General features: G+C 40.5%; 2 protein-coding genes across 4 annotated transcripts in view; one reads left to right on the forward strand and one right to left on the reverse strand.

The window, feature by feature from the left end:
* Positions 1 to 137: 137 nt before the first annotated feature.
* itih5 (inter-alpha-trypsin inhibitor heavy chain 5) lies at positions 138 to 19,989 on the forward strand. Its single transcript, XM_044186225.1, has 14 exons — positions 138 to 1,103; positions 1,184 to 1,228; positions 1,824 to 1,987; positions 3,098 to 3,199; positions 5,519 to 5,802; positions 6,244 to 6,413; positions 6,776 to 6,892; positions 9,715 to 9,886; positions 10,321 to 10,630; positions 13,467 to 14,149; positions 15,172 to 15,225; positions 16,230 to 16,346; positions 16,460 to 16,837; positions 17,517 to 19,989. The coding sequence occupies exons 1-14, from the start codon at positions 990 to 992 to the stop codon at positions 17,774 to 17,776; spliced, it is 2,970 nt and encodes a 989-aa protein (XP_044042160.1). The 5' UTR covers positions 138 to 989; the 3' UTR covers positions 17,777 to 19,989.
* Positions 18,371 to 22,808, reverse strand: part of tmem110l (transmembrane protein 110, like) — a 27,848-nt gene continuing 23,410 nt past the window's right edge. For all 3 annotated transcript variants that reach the window (XM_044186262.1, XM_044186261.1, XM_044186260.1), the window contains one exon: positions 18,371 to 20,760. In XM_044186262.1, the coding sequence (XP_044042197.1) occupies positions 20,632 to 20,760 (129 nt within the window). In that variant the 3' untranslated portion in view covers positions 18,371 to 20,631. The remainder of the gene's footprint in view (positions 20,761 to 22,808) is intronic.

Here is a 22,808-nt window from a genome sequence, read left to right on the forward strand (position 1 = left end):
TGTCAATTTGATTTGGACTAAATGCTTGCTTTTTAGGGAAAGAATGGGTATGAATTGTGGGTATGGAATGAGGTTTTTTACAGTGCAACCGAAAAATAATAATGTAAATGCAAAGTGTGAATAAAGAAAAACAATAAAAGTGAGGTGAAACAAGAGACAATAAAAGATTGTCACTCCCTAACACTGGCTGAATATTTAGCTGAGTCCTAAAGGGGTGTCAGTGCCTTTTTGTTCTTCTAATTAAATTAAATAAACAAATAAAAGTCTTTCAAAATGTTTTTTCCTTTGTTTTTTATGTCATATGCAGTTTAAAATAACAGTAGCTATAGGTGAACTTTGCAAATTAATATTATTAATTATACAACCGAAATTAGATTTCAGGCAGCGACGAAGGAAGGTCATGGTTAATGGTAGTGGCGTGCTGCCTTCAAGTGCTCCTTGTAAACTTCATCTTCTACGTTGTGTTGACAGTATGTTGTGCTGCAGAAGAACGATCGCTTCAATGTTAATAAAATCAGAAATTAAGGTTATGCATTGTAACACTTCTTCTATGAACACATGCACAGCCTTCTAACAGGCTCTATAGACTTACCCACCCTCCACATACAGTATATGTCCATATACCTCCTTGAGTGGTCATTGTGAAGTATTTCCTGTCACTATTGTCAATTACATTTAATTAAATTTACGATGAAAAACGAATTGAACTACAGGTTGGGAAAAGGTTCATGTCAGCCACCTAGTGGTGATTACAAGTAGCACTCGTAATTGCAAAAATTCCAGACTCCATAAAGGGAGCAGCAGCCCAAATTGCCCCTCATTCAGGAGTGGGGCTGAAAACACTGCACCTCTCTCTGCGTGGGTGGGCGTATTTTTCTTCTCCTCTGTCCGGGACACTCTGAACTGGACAGACGGAGACTCGGAGACGCTGCGCGCTGGAAATAATGTCCCATTTAACTTTTTGAGTTTTACTGGAGAAAGACTGCAAGATGCTGCTGTTGACTTTACTGATATGTTTCAGCCCCAGTGTACTGGGGCAACTGGAGGAATCCCAGTTTGGAGATGACATTAATTCCGACCTCGCAGACTTTGATTTAGACATTGTAAGACATTTAAAAGACGAAGGTGCTGTACATTCTGGTGTTTGGATTTCCTTATCTGACTCCTTCTTTTGTACACACAGGCGCCACGCAGGGTCCCACGGCAGGTGAAAACCATGCTTACCAAGGTAAAGTCAGCTTTACTCCAGATATGAAGCTATTTGAATATTTATCTATTTTTGTTCCTTGAATTTACATGTTAAATGTGTGAGTTTGGTTTGAGTCCAAATGTAGCCACTCTTGTACTTTTTAAATATACTTTTAATGAAAAGGAAAATTAAAAATAATGACATTTTAAGTGGTTTATTTAAGGATAAGAAACATGCACTATCTTAGCCTGGTGTCTTGAAAATTTTGCACATCGGATAAATATTGATACCCTTTAATACTCAGAGTTTAAGAGTTTGTGGTGAACTGACCTCACTTGCATGAAGAAAAACATTTGATAAAACAGAACTTTAGATTTTTTTAATGACCTAGAATGCATGCCCTAGTTTCAGTTATTTAGAAACATATTCTGTCAGCCTCAACTGCACTTTGGGCGTGACGCACAGGAGATCCGCCATGCGCGCAGATGTGCCAGAGTGTGTCATGCGCTGGATCTTAGCTCATGGGAACAAATGCATCTGCCTCAGTTTGGTAATGGGAACAATGGGGAAATTCAGGTTTCCTTTGGATTAGATATCTTGTTGCAGTAATGGTGTTTTTATGTTTCCTTTGCAGGAGACTAAACCTCACATCCAGGAACTCTCCATCAAGACCACCATCATCTCCCGCTACGCCTTCACGGCGGTGTACTGCGCCATGCTCAACCGGCACTCCGCCGCTACCGAGGGCGTCTTTCAGTTTCAGATCCCCGCTGATGCTTACGTCTCCAACTTCACCATGTACGAGTCGTGCAGCTCACCTGCCAGTGCACCTAAAATCATAATAAGATGATGAAAGCATAATCAGGATAAAAATTGGGATTTTATACACATTAGTGTCATGCAATGTTTTCACTGGACAGTGAAAATATAATACTCTACCCCCTTTTAAATGAAGCAGTGCCTACTTGTGACCCTCTTTGGCTTTAGTGTTGACATGAGTTATGAGCAGTTGACCCAAGGAGCAATCTTGCCTTCTTGGATTGTTTCATTTGAGGGATTTTTAGAGGCATAAGGAGGTAAAAGCAACCAGTATTTCAGAAGAAAAGGGCAAACAAGAAAAATAAACTCATTTGTATAACAGAATATTTTCTTTCTTATCCCTTTAATCATTGTGACCCCTCAATTTTATCTTAGGACCCCTAGAAGGGGCCTGACCTCCAGGTTGGAAACCACTGCTCTACATTTAATATTTAAATGGTTTCCCATTAAGATGCTCATTCTAATTCCCGTGGATATAATCAATGACTATTGTTATCAGTAGGGTTTGGCATGTTTTATGAAGTAATTGCCATACTTAGAGCCAGTCTTGAGTCGTATTATTATCTTATTGTTAAAATGGAAAGCAGAGATCAAGTGATAAATGCCAGACATCTTTTTGGAAGCCATGTATAAACTAAAAAAAAAAAATCTTATCAGCAGAACATTTAGCACCAAAGTTACCTTAACATACCACTTTAGAACTAAAACACCAAATAATAACATCATCCTGTCAGTCTTCACTCCAGTTTGTCCCCAGAAATTGGTCAATCTAAGCAGATTTGGAAGTTATTTTATGAAAGAAACAGGATTTAGTGGCTGGAAGGATTTATGATGATGTTTCAGTTGCTATGGAGATGTTAGGAGTCAAGAAAGGGTGAAAACCTTTATACTGCTGTTAACACACAAACACACACACACACAGTGACCAGAGTTCATTCATGAGCAGGACTGCTACCCATAAATAGGTAACGACAGGATTTTGTCCACGAATTCTGCCTTTTGTCTGAGAAAACCCAGTTGAAACGCAACAATAGGTGGTCCTGAACATGAGCACCGCTCTAATCCTCTACCTTTGACCCCGTGAACCAGGATCATTGGAGGGCGTGTCTACCAGAGCGAGGTCAGGCCGAAGGAAAAGAGGGTCAAACAGGAGAACGGCAAACCCAAGAACAAAGAAAAAGGTGATGCAAGGTAAGAGAAACCTGAGAGTGTGTGTGTGTGTGTGTGTGTGCACATTTCAGCACTCGCTCCCTCTAATATTCCTATTTTGCAAACAGAGATTGATAATATCCCAACTGAAACCTCTTTAACCACAACTAGATGGCCACAAAGAGCAAAGTGTGTTCTGTATGTGTGTGTGTGAGCAGACAGAAGTGCGTCTGACATAAGTTCATTGCTCCAGAGACGAGGATTTTGATATAAATCTGTGACCCAAGAAGTGACATATGGAAGAAGTGACATCACGTTTCCAGCTGTCATATGAAAAGTGACATTTCATTAAATGAGATTTAGTGATTCACTGACTCCGCTGTAAAGGACAGAGCAGAGGAGGAAGGAAAGGATTAAAGTGGAAGATGTGAGATTAGACAGAGGCAGTACTTCCATATTCATGATATCACCACTTGGACTGTTCGGTTCAACACTCCACCTCTTCTCTCTAACTGTTTCAGTGTTTGTCTTCTTCTCTCAGCTGCTGCTCTTTTGATTTCAGTTGATTTAACCTTCATATTTCAGCCAATCGGGTGACACTGAGGTTTGAAGAAGGACCTGGTCACGAAAGCAGCATCATGGCACACATACAGTAAAGGTTAAACATAAATGAGTAAAGTACAAAGTCTTATTAAACAAACACTGAGGGACAGTGATGGATAAAAGCAATGAATTAAGAAAAAAGTGAAATAAAAAATTAAATATACTATTAAAGAAGCAGTCACTCAGATTACACCGAGGTAGATCTTGACTAAACAAAGCAAAGACAACTCCTCAATGTTTTTTAGTTAAAATTTCTAATATTAAAGTCACTATGTGTAGAATTTGAATATTCCTGACTGTAGCGCCACCCAGTGGTAGTATCAAAAAAGACACTGTGGCAGACAACAATCTAAGACAATACAACGCTGAAACGACTACACCAATTTTCACCCAGATTGTTGTTTTCTTTAAATAAAAACATATGCCATCACAATATTTAAAAGATATTCATCTAAACAAGTTCACACAGTGGCTTTAAATTAACCAAGGGATTTCAACACCTTCAGTTTTAAATATTTCTTTATTGAGCTCAGTGCTGAGAGAGGAGAGCACATGAAGATATTTTTACCAAATTCACAACTGACCTTTTAAACTTTTAAAAAATATATTCCTAAGATCATGAACAATACGGTTCTTTGGAAAATTAAGTGCAAAACAACTAGGAAGATAGTAGCAACAACAAGAAACTACCATTTAGCTTGTGTGAAAGCTAACCAAAATGAGTTAGTAGTAGTTAAATTAAAGGACCAGTTACTTATACTTTAAATTACTACAAATAGTTCCCAAAGCATACTATTGTGACTTTTAATACTGACATTTTTCAGTGCACGTTTAACTGTAATGAATTATATATACCTCAAGTTTCAAGTCTGCAACTTGATATTCATACCACACAAAAATGAATGGAAGTCAATAACCGCATGGAAGATAGGAAATAGACATTTAAATCTTAAAATAGAATGGTAGTAACCTAAAGCCACTACTGTAATAATTAACATGTTTTTCCACAAACAAAACCTATACCTTCAGAACCTTTTGAAATACGCTATAATCACCTAAAAACATACACATGTATGTAAAAGTGATTTGTAGCAGAAACCCGTAGTCATCCAGTTTAGTACTGGCAGTGGTGGAAGAAGTAGGCCCTATTCAAATCATTTACTTAAGTAAAAGTACCAATACCACAGTATAAATAGAATTAATTACATTAATTAATTATTTTTAAAGTAAGTTGTAAAAGTACAGAAGCATTAGCAACAAAATGTACTTTAAATATCAAAAGTACTCATAATGCAGAGTGGCTACTGTCAGTGTCATCATTATTATTGATGTATTAATATGTAAGTGGTACTTTAATGTTGTCATTGGTCAAAGTGGAACTAATTCTAACTACTTCATGTACTCTTATATAGCTTTTAGTGCAGTAAAAAGTTTCTCTCTGAAATGTAGTGAAGTAGAAGTATAAAGTAGCATAAAATGGTAATGCTCAAGTAAAGTACAAGTAGGCCTACCTCAAAATTTTAAGTACAGTACTTTTACAGTAGTAAATTTACTTACTTTCCACCACTGAGTAATGGTCAATTCTTCATCATAGCCTAACCATTCTATCACAACTGGACGACAAAGACTGACTGATGTCACATTTTTAATAAAACGCCAGCACTAGCCGTGCATAAAGGAAATGTACTGAATTTTAGCAGAGAAATCCTCCAGTGCTGGCATTTTTCACACTGTCTCCACCTGCCTCCTCCCCTCCAGTCCTGAGCCGGATGTGGAGGTGTTCAGGATGGCGGCCAACATCCCGGGTCGGAACCGTGCCGTCTTCCTGCTAACCTATGAAGAGCTTCTGCAGCGGCGGCTGGGACGCTATGAACACGTGACCAGCCTGCGGCCACTGCAGCTGGTCAGCCGCCTCAGCCTGGACGTCACCATCGTCGACCACTCGCCCATCACAGACCTCCAGGTGCTGCCGCTCCGCAACAGCAGGAGCAACAACGGTGCTTCCAACACTGCAGCTGGGCCTAATGCTCCCAAGATACCAGGTTCACACCTACATCTCATTACTTCATCAGTTATTTTTATTACATACTTGCTATTTTTGTTGTTTTTTATTCTTATTTTGCTTTAATATTTGTTCACCTACTGCTGTTATTTTGATCTTGCTGCACAAATAATATTCTTTTTAAAGGAATCATTCAAGTTTTATCTCATAGTATTGAAGTTTTAGCAACATGCATATGCAAACAAATATTTTCAAAATAGGATGAATCATGGTGCCAAATTCTTAATAACTCGAAATATCATCAACTACTCTATAAATATATATATTTTTTATGTTAAAACTATATTTGCCCAGTACACAGAGATAATTTTTAGAGCCACCCTTTTAAATCCACTTTTAGGTCACGGCCACTTTACTTGTTTCAGGGTTTTGTTCTTGAGCCAGTTAAAACACAAACCTACTTCCTGTCTTTGTACCTCAGCCAAGCCTGAGCCTCCCATCTCCACTGTGATAAAAAACGAAAAGAACGTCTGCAAGATCACCTTCAGCCCCAACATCGTCCAACAGGCCAAGATCACCACCAACGGCCTCCTGGGAGACTTTGTGATCCGCTACGATGTGCAGAGAGACATGGGGATAGGAGACCTTCAGGTGAGAGCACATGTGATGTCATCGACAACGCTCCTTTGATAAACTTTGACAAGCAAACGTGCATAGTGAAAACAGAGATGTGGAAAGGTTTTGATGAACAAAACCAGAAAAGCAGACTGTGAAAGAGCATAAAAATTGGTTTCATATTTTGTATGTGTGCACAAAAATTTCCCATCAAACTATATGCACACACACATACACTCATCCGCCCACCAGTCATTCATTTCTCTGCCATCACAGTCACTCCGCTGCCAAACTCTTCTGCCTGTCTTCAGAACCATAATATGTTTTGCTAATCACACACAACAACTGCAACTGATCTAACCGCCTGTTGCATGTATGTAAACTTCTCTCTTTCCCAGGTTTTAAATGGCCATTTTGTCCACTACTTTGCCCCGAAAGACCTGCCTGTTGTGCCCAAGAATGTGGTGTTTGTGATCGACACCAGCGCCTCCATGCTGGGGACTAAGATCAGACAGGTAAAGTAGCACAATTAGTGGATATCTAGAAAACTGTTGTTAAGTTAAAGCTGCAGGAATGTGTTTACAATTGTTTAATTACCCATACATCCTGTGAGGTGACATCAAATGCAGAGGGCATTCAAATTCAGTCATCTCAGCAGTATCTGTGAGCACATCTTTCTCTGCACAGGGTTTCCACTCCTACATAGGAAAAAGTGTTGAATTTTAATCTTAAAGATCGTTTATTTTTGCATGATTTAGCTCCCTTACTAAAACTGGTGCTTTTAATCTCAAGAGTCAGATGTCAGAGCCTCCAGTAAGTAACTGAAAGCACCATAATGGAACCGTTTTTAAAATAAAAGGTGCTTTTAACTGCATTACTATGCATCGTTAACACAATTTAGGTGACAGAATGTTAATTGTGATGTTGAGCATTAAAGTTCATTCTTAACAGTGGTCCACGTACTACTATTTCATGGACCATCAGTGGATGGGGTCTGCTGATAAAGATCATGATATGCGGTTAAAATCTCTGGAAAAAGCTGGTAAGCAGACCTTGAGTTAAAATTATTTTGTCAAACTCCATTTTGATGGATTAAATCAAATGTCTCTTTGAAGACGTATGGCTTTGAAAATGGTCCGTATTATTGTAAAATGTGACAAAACATGCAAAAACACTGGCAACTGTCTTCTTTAACTGTATCAAAACTGTGGGGACGATCTGCATTAGCCATATCAAGCAAGTCTCTGAGAGTTGATTCTCATACTGGACTGAAACCAATGGGCGTCTGGAAGGTTGGAAAAACACATTCAGAACTTACCTGCATGAACTGGGAAATGTTGTCAATAATGTAAAGTGTAGGCCATTAGTAGCTACGAGCCTGACCATGCAAAACCACAGGTGTGGTCCTTTAAATTTTGATTAGTCACTTCCTGTTAATCTGTTCCCAGTGAGCAGTTTTCTGCTAATGCTCATACTTTACCCGACTCCAGAGTTGAACTGAATCTGAGGGAAACTTATCTGCTGCAACAACAATTTTGGGATTTAGGCTGATAAATTTGGTGTATTTTCATTCAGTCTTACCTATTGCAGCTAAAAGTTCCAAATGGACCAGAAATACCAGATATGAACTCTCTCTTGCTTTTCCTGAGTGTGTCAGAGGAAATCTGATGAATTTTCTTGTTTCCCATGCAAAGCAATTTACCCTGCTTTTAAGCAGAATTTCAATGGCTGTATTGGATCGGAAACCTGACTCCCTACCTCCTCACTCCCACACTGGAATATCAATATCGGACCTTTTCGTCCATCTGCAATAGCACGATAATCCCCTTGGCCAGACTCAGAGCTGATCTCTGCAGCTGCCGTGAGCGAGTACAGAAACAGAGAAGAGGAGAGAAACTGAAAAACAGATTTTCAGTGAGAAAGAAAAGTGGAAACATACAGCACAAGGCTGCGCTGTGAGTGAGGAAGGTCAGTGTCTATGGTGTAATGGAACTTTCTAGACCCTCGACCCCTTGATCTGTCGCCCCCACCCATTGCCAGCCCCCAGCGGGCTGCAGGAACAGAACAACAAGTGTGTTTTGATGTGGCTCCACAATAAAGGGTTTCACTGTAGGTCAGTCAGTGTTTCTCACCCCTGCTGTATACAGCCCATATAGACATCTATAAACCCCTCAGAGCCAAATGATATATCACACCCACACTCAGGGTGCAGAGATGCTGAGATTGTGAAGCTCCAGAACAGAAAAGTAGGAAGAAGTTTTTGAGTACTTTCGCTTGTCTATTTACTTATCTGGACACATTTTTAGCAAACTAGAAGGCGGTCAACAGAGGCTAATGCTGAATAACTGTCCAACTTAAGATTAAACCAATTTGTTATACTTGACACATTAAGGGTCTGGAGTCAGGTTTCATAGTTATAGCTAAAAATGGATACAGTATAATGATTGAATCATCAGCAAGCAACCAAAACGCAACCAAAACGCAAGGATTACACAGTCTGTGTTTTGTAATAAAATAAATAAATAAATGGAACCCATTCAAAACCCATTACGATACACTGAAAGATGCATGACCAAAGTCAAACTATAACGAAGGGTGTTTTTAGTTCCCAAAAAGTTGATGGATAGACAAGCCAACATCACAGGTAATTAACTACAGGTAAAAAAAAAAACAAACAAACCTTTATTTCAAGATGTAATTAACTTAAGTGTGCAGATTAACTAGCTTTGTGTCCTTTTAAACACATTTTTGACACTAGTTTTCAAAACTACTGACACCACACTCCTGGGCTCGAATCATGGGTAAGAGGGGTGTGTGTGAAAGAAACACTGCAGCTGGTCAAATGGGTGGGCGTTTGATTGATGGTATGTGTGTTTTGCTTCCAACCACTGCAGCTCTAGAGTTATAATACAATAAGCATGGCTACACCACAGAGACCATGACCACGTTGTGTATCCAGCATTGTGTATCCACATTTGTCTGTTGTAAGAAATTCAACATATAGTTTGAGGAATATGATGCCAAAAACCATAGTCTTGTTTCTAAGTGAGATTGACACCAGTTGAAAAATAGCACAAAATCATAGTCAATAAGGTATTATCTTAAATCAATAATCGATTAAAGCTGTACCTGTCCACCAAAGGGTCGTTATTACAAAGTAAAGCTTTTTTTCATGATTTCTGGTGAGCTGAATGGGGGCTGAGATGTCCTGCATTTTAAAATGTCTCTATAATATTCAAATCCCTGTACACAAAGACACAAAAACGACACACTTGTTCTCATTTGGATTCACATGTAGAATGTTTTGAAATCTTTTCTCTTTCACACACTTTCTCAGACTAAAGATGCTCTTTTCACCATTCTGAGGGATCTGCGACTCGGCGATCGCTTTAACTTCATCAGCTTCTCCAACAGGATTAAAGTTTGGCAGCCAAATCGTCTCGTACCGGTGACGCCCCTTAATGTCAGAGATGCCAAGAAGTTTATTTACATGCTGGCAACCACTGGAGGTGAGATATTATTATCCTCTATTATCCCTATTATTATGGCTTGTCTTCTTCACAGTTCCTATATTTTGATAGATAAACATGATTCTGTTTGTTGGATTAATGCATCATCAGCAGCTGACGATAAGAAACACTTAATTTGAATTGACTCTTGTGTAACGTATGCATGTAAATGTTTTGTTCATGGTTCACTTAAGACTTAAAGTGCAATATGAGAAACAGTGACTACACTGTAAATATGGTTAAATGTAAAGATCTAGACAGAAAACGGTTATCTGCATTGAATAAAACTCGCCATAGCTTGAAAGTGGAAAAACATCTTGTTTAAAGAATTTTTCTGGCCTTAGGGCAATAAAATCTATAAAGTTCGACTTAGTCACTGTATTTCCATATCCTTGACATTTTCCTGAACAATAATCGACGTCTCTTCACTGCAGGCACAAACATCGATGGTGCCATTCAGACTGGCTCCTCTCTGCTTCGTGATTACCTCTCAAGCGCTGACGCCAGCCCGAACAGTGTCTCCCTCATCATTTTCCTGACAGACGGACGGCCCACGGTCGGGGAGATTCAGTCCACTGCGATCCTGGGGAACACTCGCTCAGCCGTGCAGGAGAAGTTCTGCATCTTCACCATCGGGATTGGGAATGACGTGGATTACCGGCTGCTGGAGCGCATGGCTCTGGAAAACTGTGGAATGATGAGACGCATCCACGAGGAGGCCGACGCCAGCGCTATGCTCAAAGGGTAAGAGCGTACTTTGTGCTCTGTGTCTCCGTCAATCCAGTCTGTGTTTTTGGAATATTTCTTCCATCACAGGCCATCTTATGCTCCTAACTACTAATTAGATTATTGATCTTTAGAGCTTTTGTTCTGATTTTGTGAGTTTTCCAAACCTACACATTTTGGTAAAATAAGCAATCACATTTTCCCATATGTCAACATGGCAGGCATCTTGGATTTGTAAAAATGGCGACCAAAATGGGGATTTCTCATTATCCCAGCTTCTAGATGACCTACACTCAAGGTTCTGGTGGCTACGCCTGCTATTATAGGGCCAAGGAATCCCATGATGCTAATTAAGAAAAGAGAAATTAAGCTTCTTTTTATATCTGAAACTGGTTCATAAATAGTCTGAAACTGGTCATAAACAGATCTAACTGCGTGAAACTGGCCTAAGACTGGCTTAACAATGTGGTCTGGAAGTGGTCTAAGGGCATCTTCAAACCTGTGTTGTTTAGTCCATTTGAACCTGACTCTGGTTCATTTTTCCCCTTGATACGATTCATCTGGGCAGATCTGAACACAGCTATCGTACTCAGGTGCAGACCAAAACCTTGTTCAGGACCTTCTGCCTATGTTTACTTTCTTGCTCCTGCATCAGACACATCTAACCACTGAGCAGAGTGAACATTCTCACATGGCTTTTAGTGATGCATTTTGGTTTCCTTGAATTTTTTTCTGTGTAAAACCAAACCAATGGGAATACGCATCAAGTTTACCAACTCATCCACTGATTCAGACCAGAGCAAACGAACTATAGATTTGAAAATGCCCTAAAATTGGTGTGAAAGTGGTCTAAAACTGGTCTGGAAATGGTGTAAAACTGGTCTGCAACTGATCTAAATGGCTTGATAGAGATCAGAAAGTGACCTACAATCGGTCTGAAAGTGATCACCACGTAGTCTGGAAATGGTCTAAAAGTCTTAAGAGACTGGTGTAAAACTGGCATGACACTCGCCTGAAACTAGAGGTCCTATAAGATATTTTTGGATTTCAACTGGCTTGAAACTGATTGAACAGAGTCTTGAAGCCAGAAGTCCCTTTTCTGACTTTTGGCCATCTAGAAGATGAACCATTGAGAAATCCCCATTTTGAGGTAGCCATTTGAAAAAAAAAAAAAATATGGCCACCATATTGACATATGGGAATATTACATCTATTGGTTATTCTATGTAGTTTCGATGATGAAACTACATGAAACTACATCATTTTGTTTTCCGTGTTAACTGTTAACTTTTGCATTGCACTTGCCAGAAATTACCCTTTAATCGAACAGGACTTTCAGGATCGAACACCTACTAGACATTGGGTGTTTAGAACGTGAAATGAAAATACTACAAATTCCTCATTTATAAGATGATATCATTGATTATTATTGTCAAACTTCCCCATCATGTGTATAATCCGTCTCTTATTAAGCAATTAGCACTCCTTAATCCCTCCCCTCTACCCCTCTGACATCCCTCCATCTCTCATCAAGCTATGAGGGAACGAAGACTGCAAATGTGACAGTGCTGACAACAGACCTCTTTAATCAACTTCAACATGTGACAGCCACAGACTACAACAGCCACCCTCTTTCTCTCTCAGGCCTTTTTTTCTATCCTTTACACACAACCCTCTTTTCTCTCTTTATCTCTTCTGCACTTGGAAACACAAGGTGTTTGTTCAGTTGAGCAGGAATGTGTGTGTGTTATGAAACCTGCATCTGAGTATGTACATGGGGTTAACAGGTAGACTCCATAGATAATAGCCCTCGTCCTGCTTGAGCAAACACGCTGGTTAAGAGGTGAGGAGGTTTACTGTGTCGTGACAACAAGGACAGGACAGAGGACTTATACACACACATTCTCAATCTTTGCTTTATACACACTCTTTCGTGAATGTGTGCACAAACTCTGAAGTGGGGTGGCAGTAGCTTTGAGAGGTTAGACAAGCAGGTTTATGGTCGGAAGGTGGCTTGTTTGAATAAACAGGACATCTGATGAAATCTGTAATAACAACCTTCTTTTTCTTCCTCAAAAACTACTGCTGATGTGCCCTTGAGCAAAGGCACTGAACATGTGACTGATTGGTGATCAACAAAGAAGTATAGGTAGCTGTCAGGTTTCGATACTGTATTCATAATGTGCAAAAATAAGCAATAAGCAAGTTCAAGACAACTTAGGCAATGTTCAGAGCAACATTAGAACTGCCTCAAAAAAATGCAACAATCTGTGTTGGTGTTGCTACCGGTGGGTTGGGTGTCAGTGGGGGTCCCGGGCCTTGTTGATGAGGCCGACGGAAAGTTCCCACTTCAGGTCCTGGGTGATGATGGTGCCCAGGAAGCGGAAGGAATTCACAGTGTCGACAGGGATGTCACACAGGATGATGGGGGTGGGTGGGGCTGGGCTCTTTCTGTAATCCACAACCGTCTCCACTGTCTTAAGAGCATTTAGCTCCATGTTGTTCTCACTGCACCAGGTCACCAGAACAGATAATACTCACATAGGTTGTTCTGGAAGACAATGACTAACAACCTATTTTGCAGTTTAGGTGCAAAGACTCGTTATTCAAGGGACATGCAATGTATTCTACCTGGTATTGCCACTGCTCGATGTAGTGAAGCAAAATTTGTTTATTAAATTGTTGCCTGATGACTGTTTTTTCCCAGGTTGCTCAACGGTGGCACCCTTGATTCATCAATGCAGCGGCCTCATTTAAATGAATGAGAAGCCTGCATTTTTGGAATAAATGCTATTGTCAGTGCTATTGCTGGGGTCATTTGACTGTTATCATTTTTCTCCTCGTTCCTTTCTAGGTTCTACGATGAGATAGGAACTCCTCTGCTGTCTGACATAAGGATAAACTACACAGAGGACGCCGTCCAGTACGTCACTCAGCATCTGTTCACCAACTACTTCAACGGCTCTGAGATCATCATCGCCGGCAAGCTGACCAACCAAAGTGCAGAATCACTCCACATCCAGGTTACAGCCAGCAACAGCGACAAGAGCATCATCCTGGAGACTGATGTTCCACTGCGGCACCAACAGATAGAGACTGAGAAACACGTTAAAGCAGCCACAGCAGCAATGGCGGCTGGAGCTAAGGCTCCAGGGTCAGGGGTCACACAGGGTTTAGGAGTTGCTTTGGGTTCAATAGCGGAAGACTTTGTGGAACGCGTCTGGGGTTTCCTGAGCGTCAAGGAGGGGCTACGGTCACGGCTGCGCAGCCAAACCAGCAAGGAGAGGGAAGACCACATCCAGCACGCCACCAATCTGTCTCTGACATACCACTTCCTCACTCCCCTCACCAACCTGGTGCTGGAGAAGCCTGAGGTCCTGGCTGACGGCACCATGGCCCCAGCACCCACCATCACCCCAGCTGCTGGTGAGGCTGTCTCAACTGCCAATGATCTGCCAGGTGACATAGAGGATGGAAAGCCACAGAAACCCAATGGGACGCCAGGCAGCCAGACTTCATCTCTGGGCAACAAGATTGGTGAGGTTGTGTCTCCTAGATTTGGTTGTACAGGGTGTCTGAAAAGTCTGCCACCACAGGTAAACTGACAAGTACACAAGGATAAAAACTGATTGTCTGAAGTGGGACTGAAACCTTCAAATTCTTTAAGAGAATACTCCACCTGTATCAAATACTCACTGCACTTGGCCCTTTGCAGAGGACGGCAGCTGCAGTTAGCTTGGATTCACAACACTGACAATGAATTTCAACTGTGCCCAATTTTAATGGCCAAAAAGAAGTATCATAATGTCCACTGAATCTCCAAAACCCTTCCTGCACCATAATTCCCTTCAACACAGTCTATACTGTCCAAATATTCATATTTCTGCCAAAATATAGCAAAATAAACTGCTTCTGCTTTGTCGCAAACTATGCTTGTGACAAAATTTTGGAGAATACACTGATATTTTCCTAAATATTTGTTGCCAGCATGGTTAACTGTTTACATTTGTCGTTCATGTGAATGAAAGTATAGCTCTTTGCGACATAAGTGAACAGCTAACACACTGGTGATGAATGAAAACTGTGTATAGCCATACTCTGGAGGAAATATGACTAAATACACAGTTTCCTTTTGTCGCTAGCATGGTTAGCTGTAACTTACTGCCCTGAGTATTTTTGCAAGATAGGGATGTGGATTATGCTGCAAGAGAGATCTGAGAAATTTCTATTATACTTTTTTGCATCATTTAACTGGGTCACCTTAGGAAGTTGTTGTAACTGTTGTGAATCCAATCTAATTATAGCTTATTATTATTATTATTGTCCTCTTTAAGGCGCAAACTACAAACAGAGCCCCATTTCAAACTTAGAAGGGGTGATACTGATTTTTGGAGGAGTATTCCTTTAAAAGAACATGCAGACCATATAACTTTTCTCTCTCTTCAGACACCCTGTTTTACACTAATAACTGATGCACCAACAGTTAATGTTAAGAGGAAGCATTAAAGAATGGTAGCCCTCTAACTCATTGCGGTAGATAAATATTCTCTTCCTTGTAGGTAAAGTTGAAAGAAGACCAGCCAAGAAATCCATCACCATCTCCAAAACATCAGGTGATTCCACATTCTCGCTCTCTCTCTCTCATGTAAACAGTTGTACATTTTCCCTTGCGTGTTTCATCTGATAACATCTGAACCCTATATACAGTAAGCATATATGCAGTGGTTTCAAGGCTTCATAAGGAGAAAGAGAGGAGACAGGGAATGTACAGTACCCTCTCTCTCTACACTCTCTGCGTGGGCGGCCTGTAATTTGGATGTTCGTCAGACAGTCAGCAGTGATCACAAAGACAGCGAGGGGTTCAGGGATGCCTGTGAACATGACCTGCAAAGAGGAAAGAACACAGGGTCTAATTGAAATACCAAGACAAGCACTACGTGGCACTTTAAACATGCAAGTGCGTGTTCGCAAATGCGCACACGCACTGTTGGCAAATGGGACAGAGTTGAGAGATGAGAAGTGGATGTTTGTGCATGTGTTACAGTAAAGAGAGGGACCCCATCAGAGGCAGTTAGTGAGCGCTAATGACCCTGTCATTACTGTTGCTCTATCATTTCCTCTCATCACTCCTCTATAGCTGGTTCTCACAAGCCCGTGGAGACTCAGTACTGTACAGCAGAGCTGTAGCCAGGATTTTAGAAATACTGACATCATGACTCCCAATTCACCCAGCAGAACCCCACCAACCAAACTCTGTAAAATGGTATTCAAAAAAAAAAAAAAAGATAAATGATGAGTCGAGTCGTACTCAGACAGTAGCATGATATCACAGCCTAACATTGTTAAAAAATGTAAAAAATTACATACTTTCTAGATAAGTTTAATTACTTGCAGCTTACAACTCCATCTTTCTGCATACTATTAAATAAAAATGCCTTCTTCTTCCTGACTTATACACCACTGGTTTACACTATAACTTAGTAAACATGATGCTCTCAAAATGGGTCATTTCACTTTACGCAATCTACTTTCAGGCCTACTCGTTATATTCCTGGTTCTTGTCGCTGTGTTTTAAAAGGTTATTTTTTTCTCTCTCTTAACCTTTAAACTACCACAGCGGATGGTGACCCCCACTTTGTGGTTGAGTTCCCGCTCAGTAAACTGACCGTGTGCTTTAACATCAACGGTGAGCCTGGACACATCCTGCGCCTGGTCTCTGACCACAAGTACTCGGGTAAGGCTCATAATGCTGTTAAACCTCATTACATGGCACTAAAACCCTTTTTTTAACATCAAGATCTACATAATTTATGCTTTGGGTGGGTCATTTACATTACGTGTCTCCAGGTGTGACAGTGAATGGTAAGCTAATCGGCGCCCCAGCTCCGCTGGGCAGCCACAAACAGCAGCGTACCTATTTCAGCACCATCACCATCGTGGTGGATCATCCCAAACGTGCCTACATCGAGGTGACGCCTAAGAAAGTCATCCTGGACGGGCGGGACAGAATGGTGCTGCCCTGCCACTCCACAGTCACAGTGGACAGCGGCGCTCTGTCAGTGTCCATTGTGGGAAAGTCTAATGTGACTGTGACGGTCGGAGGAAACATCATCTTTGTGATCCTGCTGCATCAGTACAAGAATCCAGCCCCCTACCAGAGAGACCATCTGGGGTTCTACATCGGTCACAGCAAGGGGCTGTCGCACAATTGCCATGGCCTGCTGGGTAGGTGTTAATGAGGGTTTGAGCTTTATGTGCTGATTGAGCACTGGGTAAGACAGATAAATTCCATCATTATTTGTCATTGAACATGCACACCTAAAAGCCCCACTGTCAGCCACTGGAAGCAACAATATACATTACATCACACATTATAGTTTCAGACTGAACAAACAATATACTGATACTGCAATCCTTAAACCCTCACCACTTTTGGGGCTAAAAAGGGAAGTTTATCCCATGAGTGCCACCAGATCCAATCAAGATAAGTGATACCAATATGTTTAGATGTTATGAGTTGTGTCTGGTAGTGTTAAATTGTGGTCGGTTTTGTATTAGTTAGTTAGTTATTTGCAACTAGGCCAAAAAAAATCAAATCTGGAGAAAAGAAGGCTCTGCACACTTACGCTCAATTTAAGTATTTAAAGATAAAGCCAAGATTTTGGTCAGTAGGCCATCATTAGGGTAAATTTGACCTGATGATGATTTAGTGACCAAAACCTTGAATTCTCCATTCTTGCCATTGATGAAAATTCAGAATCCTTGCATTTTTGTGCAAATGGTCACATTTGTGACTATTTAACATCCACACAAAATTGAGAGTTACTGGCTTGCCTTCAAAGACTCATATCAGTCGAACTCTGAGACTAAAATAACTTGAACCTTTGATTCATTCTACTTTCAGGTCAGTTCCTGTATGAGGAAGTGGGACTGGCACAGCTTCCTGCACAAGCGGACATGAAACCCTCGTCCATCCTGAAGGTGAAGGACCGCTCAGTGCCGGTGGTTCAGAAGAGCAGGAGGATCTACAGCGGGACTCAGAGCGTGGACTGCTGGTTCGCCCGGAACAATGCGGCCAAGCTGATAGACGGACAGTACGAGGACTACTTGATGTCACACATGTTCGACACAGGGGACTGGCCACACGGGACTAACAGAGTGTGATAAGACAAACACGAACTGCAGCTGTGGCATTTATTTGACTAATTTTACTCTGTCTCCGTATCACATCCCAACAGATCCCGAACGTTTCCAAATGTCACTTGTCTTTTTCCTCTTTTGAATATATTTTTTTACTATTTCTAATTAAAATTAAATGTTTTTTATTATTATATTGTGTGTATTATTTCTTACAATAATTTTGTAATTGTAAATAAAACATTTAAACCCACAATGAGGTTGTTTTCTGAGACATAAAAACACAACCACTGACTTTTACACCCATTTGGGAGTGCATAAGTGTGTTTTTCTCACACACCAAATATGCATGTCAACACGTCTTAAACGTGGCAACGAGCTTAAGATTCACACCTGGTTACCACGGAGACCAAGCCCGCTAACTAACCCCTTGTCCCAGCGCCAATGACTAGATGCACACCTAACACGCAAAACACACAAATACACACCTGTCATCAGCTGGAGGTCACAGGGCTGCTGGCCCAGCCCACACAGGTGTGCTCTGGCCAGGTCCTGCTCAGGTTGTCTGTCAACGCGCTGCCTCGCCCCGCCCACCGCAGGAATTCAACACCAAAACACTGATTCATGTGTCAATCATCTTTATTCATAGTACAGATTAATGAGATACATTCGGTAAGAAGCACCGTGGTAGTTGACGGCCTGTTAATGACACTTCAGGACGTGCTGTGCCATTTTATCCGCATAAAAAAAAAAAAAATACATACAACATACATTGGAATACAAAATAAAAAAAATTACAGACGGAGTATGTCAAACTAGACCTTTCGGTTTTTAAAACCATAAATTTTAACAGGAGAATGGAAATGTTTTGATGATAAATAGCAGAATATATAAAGAAAAGTACGCCAATCACGTACTTAATTCACACTGAATCTAGAACTTATTTACCATCTGTAGTTTGGCGATGACTCTCAAAATTCTCCCATTAGCTTTACTCACTAAAGACGTCTTATTCCAATGTTGTTACCACATATTGGACCGCAATATATAAAGTCAAATACATATAACATGAATAGAATAAATAAAAGAAATGTGCCAAAACTTGCAGAAGTTTAATACACAGCTACCGTATCATCCCACTGAGTCTTACTATGATGGAGTATTTGGGACATTTTTTAGGGAAAAAAAGAGATTTTGAGAATAAAGTCATAATATTTTGAAAAAATAATGTTATGAAAATAAACTTGCACGCTTAAGAAAAAAATTAATAAACAAGAGCTTAATTTTAACATTTCAAGAAATGAGTCGCTATATTTTGAAAGATATCACTACCAAAAGGTCAGTTCTTATCACAAAACGTCATTTAAAAAAAAAAGGAGTGGTTTGACATGTTTGGATATACGCTTATTTGCATTCTTGCTGAAGATCAATACCACTCTAGTATTTCTCCGTTAAATATTAAGCTACAGCGAGGATACGGTTAGCTTAGCTTAGCACAAATACTGGAAACAGGGGGAAACAGCTAGCCTGCCTGTGTAAAAAAGGTAGGAAGTTCAGGAAGTCACTGCTCCCGACCAAGAAATAGTCCCCCATATAACTCCTCGTGAAACCCCAACATGTTGTTTTTACACTTGGGATTTTGTACAGATTAAACAAGATATAACATGTTAATTACTGAGCTTTAGAGGTGCTAGTAGATAGATTTTGTTACCTTGACTTGACAGAGCCAGGCTAGCTGTTCCCCCCTGTTTGTGCTAAGCTAAGCTAAGCTAAGCTAATCAGCTGCTGGCTGTAGTTTTATATTTAGTGTACTGACATGAGAATGGTATTCATCTTCTCATCTGCATTAACTCTTGGGGAGTCTAGCACAAACACAGGGTACTGAGGGTACTCTAGAAACATTCAGACTAATTTTCCCCTAAAATATAATGACATTTGTCTCGGAAAATTATGACTTTATTCTTGTAATATTCCAACTTTTTCCTCATACCATTTCCAACTTTTTCTTAAAATATTCCGACATTATTCTGAAAATCTCAGTGGCCCCAATACGCCATCGTATACAGAAAATATACAAATCATTGCAGAAACAGTGTGACCTGGTCCTTTAAACCATGACATGAAACGATTTCCTGCCCACATACACATTTTTTTTAAAGTTGGTTGCAATGAACTAAAACCTTTCCATATAACCACGGCTTTCAACACGTTTGGTCCGTCATGACTGCAGCAGCCAAAAACAAAAAACAAAAACAAAAAAAAAAGACCATTAACCACCTTTCAAACTTAATAGGCAGCCAGAGGGAGAACGTTACAAATTAAAAAGGTGGATTTGAAGTGATTATATCTGACAGTAAAATCTTAGAGCACTTAATATATATACTTTATTTATTTGCTCCTCTTTGGAATATGATACGTGATAAATAACTCTCTTTAGAGCAACATCATTCCCAAAAGTCCCCAGTGTGGAGAAAAGACAGATTTATGTCCGTCTTTGTCATTACCACCCGCACATTTTGCCCTGCGGGTGCTGCGCTCCTTAATAATCTCTCTCCACACACGTTCAGTTGTGGTTACTCTGATGTTGTCTTGCAGCAAACGGAGGCAGCAAGGTGAGAGGATAATTCCCAAAATGCTATTTGATACATGCATACACTGAGTCAAGCTCCAGTTGTAACTATTCACACCTTTAGTGCAAAGGAAGACCGCTGAGGCTGTAGTGTTCACATTCACAGGTTGTGTGCCTCAGCTTACAAGGAAGCTGACATTTAGACCTTTAATCTGAGGAGGTTTTTTGTGTTTGCTCATAATTAGGCTCTTGAGTGTTTTGTGTGTTGTGTGTGGATAGTGGACGGACGGGTAAGAGGTCACATCACCTGGGTTTACACCACCACCCAGCTGGGTCTCAGGGGTCCTCCAGAATACTGCACATGAGGGACTGGTCCGACATCGCCGGGCTCTTCTTCCCCCTCTGAAGCCTCGTCTGTGTCTGTCTCGACGGTCAGCAGGACCTGAGAGAAGACAAAAGATTTTGATAGATGCCGGCCACAGTAGCACAGCACGCATACGCTAAAAGTACAGGCAAGTAGTTATCTGCTGACATTTATGGCACTATAAACTTCCATGTGTTGCTTTATGTTAGGGTTTGACATGCGAGAAAGCAGATGAAAACACCACTGTACGGCTGTACAGATTCAGATATTGGGATAAAGACAGGGCTAGCAGTGTGCATTACTGTCTCCCACAGTGTCTTTTTGTTACTAGCATTAGGGGCGCAATAGTCTAAATTTTCCAAATTCTACACATAGTAGCTTTAAAGATTTTGCTAATCTGTAAACTCACAATTACTCACCCGTTTTGAATGGACAAAAGGTAATATAAATATGATATCAAACTTTCAGCTGGATGATACTGATGTAATGCCAGAATTTGATCATCTCCACTATAACCTTGATGTCACAGGCAGCAACAACAGCAGCATTGTGACTATAGCTTCGACCACCACCCCCACCAAGAAAGCATCCAAGTCAATGCCTCTCTATCTGTCGTCCTCCTCCACTTCACTCTGCTTTCCATAACATCAGCGCGTGGAAACGACTCCTAAATGTCACTTTTATTCCCGGGATGAAGGCTTGATTTATGGCTGCCTGGCAGACGACCAGGGAAAAGGAAAGGAGGGAGGTATAAACACTCTCATCCCACTGAACACGAGGGTCATGCACCCCAACGGTCCTTTGTCCTGAACTCTGTCAGCTAAATCTTTCCTGAGAGAAAAAAATAAATGACATAGGCTTCTGTGCTGTGCAGGCGGCTATTCAACTGATTCCCTGAACGCAACAACAGGCCTTTTACAGTTTCATCAGTCCAGATAAACTGGCACTCGACCCAAAACTCACAGGAGCCGATCACATGGGCATCCTCTTGGGCAAGTGGTTGCAACAACAGTGTTACCAGTTTGATTCCAGACAGGGACTTTTGTTGCATGTCATCACCCTCTATCTCTTTCCCTTCATTTCTTGTCTCTCTACAAGCAAATAAAAGGCAAAAATGCTGTAAGAAATTCACCCAAATTACAGAAAAAAAAATGTGTCAAATAAGCTGTGAACACCTTTCAGACCTACAATACATGGCCAAAGGTATATGGATACCCTAAAAAGTATGTGGCCACCCAAAAATTACACACATAATGTGATTGTTGAACATCCCATCCCAAAACCATGGGCATTAATCTGCTGCTATAACAGCATGATAACATGAGCAAAAACTGACTGAGGGGGCTTCTGCAAGGACTCACTTTTGCCCTGACAACAAAATAAATGAGATACTATCCAAAAAACAAAAAGAAAAAAAAAGAAAAAAAAGAAAAAAAGAATCTCGAAGGATATTACAAAATTTCCCATTTTTATTCTTAGGAAATAAAAATGAAACCTCCACAGAAAACCAGAATCTACCAACTCAATGTTAACAAGGGAGGACAGGACAGGGAGAACAGTCTGACTCAGTATTTCTTGGACTGAATTCATTTGGGTTTGTCTCTCATTAGATAAAGTGTAGAGAGAGAAAATCTGTGTGCGTGCGTGTGTGTGTGTGTCTCTACGCTGTGCTCATCCCCCAAAACAACAGGTGCGGTTGACACCCAGCGTGACTGTGTGGGTACATCAACCATCAACACCCATTTTCACACACATTAAAGTCTTCTGCACTTCATCAAAAAGTAGAGATATTATACGGTCACATTCTTGCTTGGGAACAGGCTTTAGCAAACTTTTTCATAACATCGAAAGTAATCCCTTTAAAAAGGTCAAATGAGTCACTTACAGAGCAGATGGCTCAGTCTGACATCTCTAAGTGGTCTGGTAAGCATTTAAGCTATTTAAACAGTTTTATTAAAAACGCTAAGACATTTTAATGCCACCTGGAGAAAAACTGAACAATCAAAACACTGAAACACAAAATCAGTAAAAAAAAAAGTTCTGTGAAATGTTCGAGACATGGAAAAGATAATGCAGGCCTTCATGTGTTTAGACTGTACAGAATTAATCTTAAGATTTTATTCTTA

The sequence above is a fragment of the Siniperca chuatsi genome, linkage group LG23 (genome assembly GCF_020085105.1).
Source record: "Siniperca chuatsi isolate FFG_IHB_CAS linkage group LG23, ASM2008510v1, whole genome shotgun sequence".
Classification (NCBI taxonomy): Eukaryota; Metazoa; Chordata; class Actinopteri; order Centrarchiformes; family Sinipercidae; genus Siniperca; species Siniperca chuatsi.